Genomic DNA, 8,596 nt, shown 5'->3' on the forward strand with positions numbered 1-8,596 from the left:
GAAGAAAGCCTAAGTTTCTACTATTCCAATATAAACAAATCATTAATGCTAAGAACAACAAGCACATCAACATGTCAAACTCTTTTTATTTTGCACTTGAACATTCGTTGAATGTCACTGTTAGTGCTTTTTTGTTCTTATAAGAAAAGGATAAAATTCTATTTAAAATATTGTAGAAAACATTAAAATCTTGGTTCAATAAAGAAATTTATTCAATGGGACCTTATGGGTTTTAAAATTACAACGTTCAGAAATAAAAAAAAAATATAATAAATAAAATATATATATATATATTATATATATATATATATATATATATATATATATATATATATATATATATATATATATATATATATATATATATATATATATATATATATATATATATATATATATATATATATATATATATATATATATATAAAATTTTGGTGAAATTCGACCAATAAAAAATTTTTATTATTAATAAACGATTTGGTAGCTTGCTATAGGGACAAATTGAATAATTCAACTAAAGCGGTTATAAACCAATGCATTGAAAATCGCTAAAAAAATTCTAACTGATTTATTTCAAGTAAATAATTAACATTTTTCCTTACGTAAAAAAATTTTTATTTTGATTCATAAACTGCGAATAAAAAATTAACTGTATTGCATTAAAATATTTTGTCTTCTTATTAAAAACAAAAAACTAATGGTTTTTACAAAAGGAGAGGTACAGCAAAGAACCATTATACGGCTCTCAGTACAGTTTTTGAGTATATATATATATATATATATATATATATATATATATATATATATATATATATATATATATATATATATATATATATATATATATATATTTTTTTTTTTTTTATTGTATGGGCACTGCCTAGATGAAGAAAAAAATCTATTTAATTTTTTTTTTGCTGCTTTTTTTTCATTGCGGCCAATAACATTTTCTTTGAAAATGTGGCTTCAAAGTCAATAAAAAAACATTGTGTACAGGCATTTCTTTCCTTTACACCTCATACAATTGTCTTGCCTGTAAAGTGTATAATCAATAAATTTTTTTATGTGGCAATCAATTGTAAGGGATACCCACCTCAGCATTTCGTGCATTATGCTTCTGATAGTAAAGTTTAGGACGCCTAAATTAAAGGTGGATAATTAAATATTTAAATTCCAAAGCGAAGCTTTAATACACATAAATACCTTATTCAGTTTCTGGAATGACTATTCTACACTTTGGCAAGTGTAAAAACAAAATTTGTTAAAGATTAGTCTTTTTTACCAATCACATGTCATGATTCAGTGGAAAATAGATTTTTAAGTTCAAAAATTATCAAAGCAATTAATCGTTTGTTAATTTTTTTTTATTGATCATTACCAAGTTTAATTGATCGAATTTGGGTCAATATTTTTTGTGTAGCGCCAGCGTTTATATCCTATGTGATATGTATTGTATGTCAAGGCGAATTTAAAAAGGTGGTCTCACGCGAACAGGTTAACAGACGGCCGGGTTTGACGGTATTAAGATGTCAGATTTCTGTTTGCATTCTCTTTGTTGTTATCTTCTTTCTCGCACATTTTCCGCTCATGCACGCATACGTATACATACACGCAAACAAATTTGTTTGTGTGTGTTGGCAAAACGACGATCAGCATTGAGACCACCTTTAATTGTTTCTCCATGACTGTACGTAAATAAATAGACGCTGCCTATTGACTCTTTAATTGTGTTTAGAATATCATTTTGCAAATCTGAACGGCGTTAAGGCTCTTTTTGAGCGACCAACTTTGACCTCTGTCATGCTCATGGTTCACACACAAAATAAAAATTTACATTCAATCATGTTCGGTTTTCGCGAGCAAAATCTAATCTAATTAATCTAAACAAAGCAACAAAGAGATATAGTGACACAAACAAAACAAGAGAGTGGAGTTTTACACAACTCATTCGAGTCACTTAGCATTATAGGAAAAGTATTTGGAATATAAATTGAAGATATTTACAAAAAGAAAGCGTACAATTTTCTATAGCAAAGAATTAGGAAATTAGAAGGAATGAAATTTGTGCAAAATTTATGGTGATTTCGTTATTATTTGAGCCTAGTTTGTTTGGAAAAAATTGACGGCGTTTTTCCGCATTGAATGGTTTCCATTTCTTTCGGAAATTTCAGCTGTTAACCGAAGGTAACAAAAAAAGAAAAAAATAAACGTGTTAAAATTGCCAGCGAGTGAAACTACAGAACATATTGTCTGGCTACATCAAGTCATGGAAAGGAGGTTGAAAAATTCCGGGAATTTAAAGGGTCCAACAGCAACTGTGGTGCCAGCGCAATTGATAACCAAAGTCAATAGCCCAGCTTTGCATCAGCGGCAGCCCCAACATAATCATGGAACTAGACAACGTACTGCCGCACAACAGAAACAACAACAAGAACCGGCGGCGGACAGCATAGCAGTGGCATCAATTATACCTCAACCACAACAACAACCCATGCTAACAAATCTCAGTAGCAATAATAACCACGTTACAAACGACTGTTTTAATAATATTAACAACAACAACAACAAAAGTGTGGAAGCGGCAGCTGCTGCCTTGCCAATTGTGGAACAACAACATCTGGCTATTCCGACTAAGGTTATCTCAACACCTCGTAATAAGAATGAAGGTAAGACGAGTTTTTTAACCCTTAAAACTTTTGCATTGTTTTTAAGTAAAGCAATGAACGCCAAAATGTGTCCTTTATTTGAAATCGGACAAAGCCAAACACCAATACTCCTCTAAATATGAGTTAAACATACTTACTGGCAGACTTGTAGGAAAGATATAGACTATCTTACAGCAATTAATCAATAATGTCTTTAAAAGAATAGATAATTTTGGCCACCCATTACTAAGTAGTAAACCACAGCAATAGGGTAGAAAAAAGTGAAAACTGTAATAAGCAACTAGGAATGCGTATTGTCAATTTTCACAGTCATAGCAATAATCACGATTTCCTTTATTTTGCACGATTATTGTGCCCAATTGTAAAAAGTGTAGAAAGGTAAAAACATTTGTTATAACATGTCACAATACGACATGCGATTTTTATATTTATATAAGAAATTGTATATAAATAAAGCCCCAGGTGTATTAAAAAACCCTTAAAGGAAAGATTGAAATAATCTTTGTTCGACTGAGCGTATTATTGGGTACTTACCACTATTGATTCTGCATAAAAGTTTAGAAGAACTCAAATCGGCTAATGAATGAGGCTTCAGGGGCTCAAGAAGTCGTTTCGTAAATTCGGTTCATATAGAGGATATATGCATCTACTATTGTCGTACCTGGGTTTTCAGTGTTTTGTTAGAAGGTGTACTTCACGTATCGAAATTGCGGCGTCGAGGGGCTCAATTAGTTAAAAAGGTGGAACGGGCAAAATGATTTCTATAACTTTTTATGGATCTTTAAGTAAAAGTGGGTGTTGGGGGCATAAACGAATTTTTCTGCCAAATTTATGTTTTAGGTTTTACAAATTCTCTCAGGGAATACATTATAGAAACGACATTTTTCTTATAAAAAAGTAATAATTTTTCAAATAAAAAGTAAAATTTTTCTTAAATCTTAATTTCTTGCAGAAGCAATAAATGACTTGCGGACACGCATTCCTGAAATTGAAAATATTTTTGACATTCACAGTCGCATTGGAAATGGAACATTTAGCACAGTACTTTTGGGTACATTGAAAAAAGAATCGAATCTGCCTGAAAACCATAGGCGAAAATTTGCTATCAAACACCACATACCTACCAGTCATCCCGATCGTATTATGAAGGAGTTGCAGTGCATGGCTAAAATTGGGTAAGTTTTCCTTGAGAAAAATATGAGCTAATGAGGAACAAAGCTAGTCTGTTGATTATTTTTCTTTCAAATTGGTGAATGTTTAGGAAAGTCTACAATTAAAAATATATTAAGGCAAGCGAATGTTAGTTGTCGAGCATGCTAGAATAGATTGGACTGGCCAGAGTTTGTTTGGAATATTCATGGGAAATTTAGTTTAGTTAGTGTAAATTGACTACATTATAAAAATAACGTTTTAAAGGGAATACTGTGCTCCTAACATAAGCCTTAATAATTTTCCATTATATGGTTCAAGTCTGGTATGTAAACTACACACGAGTATGAGAAACTTTTATTCATGAAAAAAAAACTTCCTCTTTGAATTTGACCTAAATACCTATTTGTCAAAAAAAAAATTCGAATACTAATTGAAAATCGGAAATTTTTTTCACAATTTCTCTCTTCCCTGTAGGAAAAGAACGAAATTGAAATGAATTTACGTTATACATTATACATTTTTGTCCACATATATTCTTGGCCAAAGCAATAATTGAAAAGTCTATGTCGTCACTTAACAGCGTGCTATATTCTACATATTTATTTAGCCCTGTACCGAAGACGCTTCACAGTCACAGTCAAATTTCTTTTAGTTTTCTCCCCTTCTTTTTTGCATTACATATAAGCAAAGCATATGCCAAATATTACGACGAAATTATCACACAAGCCATCACAGCTTGCTGTCTTTTGTCTTAGTTTCATGAAGCCAATCGAAAACAGAGAGCTCTGCCGGGTGCCGCTTTATTACTTTCAGCCGGCAAACATGCTTATATATGTTTGTATAAGTATGCGCTATGGTCTTCTGTTAACATGTTTCTCATGAATTCTCTTCATGCTCTTTCAAAATTGATTTTTCTCTTCTATAGTGTTACTAGGCGGCTTTTACAATGTACTCGTAGATATGTAACCTTAACCTTGAACTAAAGGTGAAATTGAAATTTGTTTGCCGGTTCTTGGCGTATATTATTTATGTTAGTACTATATGGCATGTGAAGAGTTTTTCTATTCGTATATTACAATTGTTGACATTTCCCAAATCTTTTACCATTATAATTTCTATCAAAACTTAGGACGTGATCACATTGGAAAATATTAATACTATTTTGTGCCGTGTCATTCATGAGTCCTTTTTCGTTTATGAACCCAGAGTCCTTTTGTATCGATATGCAGAAATCAATATTTGGTTGACTGCTTTCGTTCGTTCGTAGGTATCTTGACTAGAGCGTGGGTTGTTGATTAGGTTATTTTTAGTTGCAAATGTTCCCATTTGTTCATCGTTGTGAAAACCATACAACTACTACGACCGGCCATTGCTGTGTGTGCATTTGTAATCTGTACATCGCTACTAAGAAGGCAATGAAGGCAATTCGTAGTTGTACGTCATGCAAAAACGTGTATAACTGCCACCGCTACCTACGTCATGGCGCGTTTGGGCTTTTGCGTCACACAACAATATATCGTACTCTTCAAGTTGGATGCCTTCCGTTGTACACATATACCAACATAAATATTGTATATTGGGCGTATATATGTGTATTGTAATGTTATTGTAAGGCAATATCTCATGATAATGATAATTGTTGGTACACTTATTCGCGTCAATTAGTTTATTGACATTACAGTTGTTAACAAGCTCCATTTTGTTGTATATAAAGAAAAAAAAACTCAATCTAAAAGTTTGGAAGTAAACCTGAGATGAATTTTGATTGCAGTTTGTTAAAAAATTCAAAAAGCCACTGCTTTGAATTCGACTAATAAAAATCGTCCTTTATGGCTTTATTGTTACATGCGAACTTATGACATTCAAGCTCCATATAAGCTACTGCATAAATCAATCTTGTTACATGACTTGTAATAATCCTCATCCGCCACAAATCTTAACCGATTTTTATACACCCCTCCATAGAATGGAGTATACTTATATAGTCATTCCATTGTAACTCCTCCATATATTGATCTGTGACCCCATTTATATACTCTTGATCGTCTTGGCATTCTAAGTCGATGTAGTCATGTCCGTCCGTCTTCACAAATCACGGTAGTTGGTCGAACTCGAAGAGCTAGCCGCTCGATACTTCTTATACTGTACTTTGTTGCAAATGTAATGCAAATTTGCCCATGAACAGGGGCAAACTTCTCTCATATCAATGAGTGCAGCCTGATTCAAGTACAAGGTTGCCTTTTGTATTTCGGGATTGGACAACCCCTGTGTTGCAATCTGCCAACTGATAGCTCTATTGTAAAGCTTAACATTTTTGAGGTTTTACGTTCTCAGAACGTTTTAACATACGAGCGCTATTTGTGTTATTTACAGTACTTTAAAAGATTCATCTCAACATAACTCAACAAGAGTGCATCAATGAACTTCAATTCAATTAAATTTTTGGCTGAAGCTCCACAAGGACCATTGTTTATCGATGGTACGGTGAATTCAACCGAGGTCGTAGTGAAGGTCAATCGAGTCGATTCGAATTCGAAACAAATGCATTTTTGAGCACTTAAGACATCGATTTGAAGAGTCAACCGCCGTATATCCCTGACTTGGTACCGGATGACTTCTTTTTATTCCCGAACGTAAAAAAATAAAAAGAGAGGACAACGTGTTTCGACACCTGAAAAAACGGTTGATGTGTTCAGAATGCATGCTTTCACAATTTGTTCAAACGCTTGTAAAGGTTTTTACATGCCATAGTAACTCAAAAATGTCGCCAGCATAAGGAGAGGAAAACCACCGCTGAAAAATGTTTCCGATGCTCCAACAGGATTTGAACCCAGGCGTTTAGCGTCTTAGGCGGACATGGTTACCTCGGCGCTATGGTGTTCTCTACCATAGGTCGTTTAGGTTCAGATTTGGATGTAGCTCCCATATAAAGAGGTCCTTCGACTTGACTTAGCCTGCTCCGAAAAGCAGCAATTTTTATCCTATGAAAGATGACATTTTGCACGTAGTGTTGCGACTTTCAACAATCATATCAAGTATGGTCAAAATCGGTGTATAACCTTACAGCTCCCATTTTTATTTCTTGAGCCCTTGGATGTTGTAATTGTTATCCGATTTTAAACGTTACACGTAGTGTTTTTTATGTCTTTCAATGTACAATGTATAGACATGATACTAATTGTCCAAATCGGTTTGTTAACTGATATAGCTCCCATATAAACGATTTGTCTACAGCCTTTAAATTTTTTCCTAATTTGGCAGAAATTTTATACATAAAGTACACGTGTGCCCTAGAAATCAGTTGATTTTAGTGCATTTTTGGCAGAGTCAAACTTAGCACTTAGCCAAGCAGACATTCCAAACTATAGGTTGCGGTGGCCTACACTTTATTAGTTATGATTTGCTTTAAATCATTTTATATTTAGCGCTTCGCTTTGCAGCAGTTTGATCACGTAAAGATATTCATAAATGCACTCCCATTAGTAAGAGGATGAAAAGCTAAAGATATTTTCGCCAGGATTCAAACTCGGAAGTTTTCTGTTACGTACAGGCGCCCCTTCGGGTCTATGCACCACGTTGGCCATATTCATAAATTCACGGAAGTTTAAAATAGTTTTACGATTTTCTTATTATTATTTTTTAACTCTGTCAAAAACTATCTCTGGCAATCTCTGATTGTAAAAATTTCATAATTGGAATATAGCTTCCATATAATCTGAAATCAAGTAGCGGGCGAACTACAGCGCACAAGGTTGCGAAGGAGAAACAATGACAACAAACATGTCTTACAAAATGCAGTTTAAGATTATGAGAGGGCCTTTAGAATGAGCATTTTCATCAATCAAGATTTAAGTGCTTATTATTAGTTAAAGCTCCTTTAAATTATAATTTAATTATTATAAACTGATTTTTAGCATTTATTTTCTGAGAGATATTTGCTACCTCTACCTGTTTCTTACCAAGCGTTTAAATCAGGGAATCCCTAGTAGACTGTGATAAGGTTTGCAGCAATGACTGATATTTATTAGGAAACCCGGAAATATGTTTTTTTTTCTAAACGATATCAAACTATTGGCATTTTCATAATCTGCTGCTAGTCCAATGGCTTTTGGCTGAGTGCCTTTGGTCGCTCTCATTTTATTGTTTTGGGCTGTGAATTTAATTGGGATACATACATTTTTGCGAATATTTGCGCTATTAATTTTCACCTCTGACGCATATTCTCTTACGTATGCATGTCTATTAAAAGAAACGAATCAGAACACGTTCATACAGTGAGCAACAAAAACAAAAAGTGTAGAAAAGCATTTGGTTTCCACAAATTTTTATTTCAGCCTTTAAATTAACAATTTATACAAAAATAATTTTCTTTCTGAAACAACGTTCTGGTAAGCGACAAAAGCAAGTCGGCCAAAAAAAAAAATCTTTAAACGTATTGCGTTTGTGCACTTTATTTTAACGTTTACTGTACATTAGTATGTATGACTTTGAATTGGTATCTTCTAGACAATCGCTTTTATACATTCATACATAATTCAAGTAAGAAACAAATATACCCAAACATATTCGCAAACAATTAGTAGAACCATTATAAAATTGTGTTCTACTGTTTTAGTGTACATATCCAAATTTTTAATTATCGAAATGTAAATTCATTTTTTTTATCCGTCTTTTCTACTTTCAGTGGTAGCAACAATGTGGTTGGTATCAATTGCTGCATTCGCTACAACGAATCGGTGGCCTTTATTATGCCCTATCTGGCCCATGACCGATTTCAT

At 33.1% G+C, this 8,596-nt stretch overlaps 1 protein-coding gene across 1 annotated transcript; it reads left to right on the forward strand.

The window, feature by feature from the left end:
* Nucleotides 1–1,809: 1,809 nt before the first annotated feature.
* Nucleotides 1,810–8,596, forward strand: LOC106093010 (probable serine/threonine-protein kinase cdc7; the record flags this gene model as incomplete). Its single annotated transcript, XM_013259980.2, is given in 3 exon segments — nucleotides 1,810–2,666; nucleotides 3,619–3,841; nucleotides 8,503–8,596. Coding segments are annotated over 3 exon segments (717 nt in total), but the record flags the coding sequence as incomplete, so codon positions are not given.

This window comes from Stomoxys calcitrans, chromosome 4 (assembly GCF_963082655.1).
Source record: "Stomoxys calcitrans chromosome 4, idStoCalc2.1, whole genome shotgun sequence".
NCBI lineage: Eukaryota > Metazoa > Arthropoda > Insecta > Diptera > Muscidae > Stomoxys > Stomoxys calcitrans.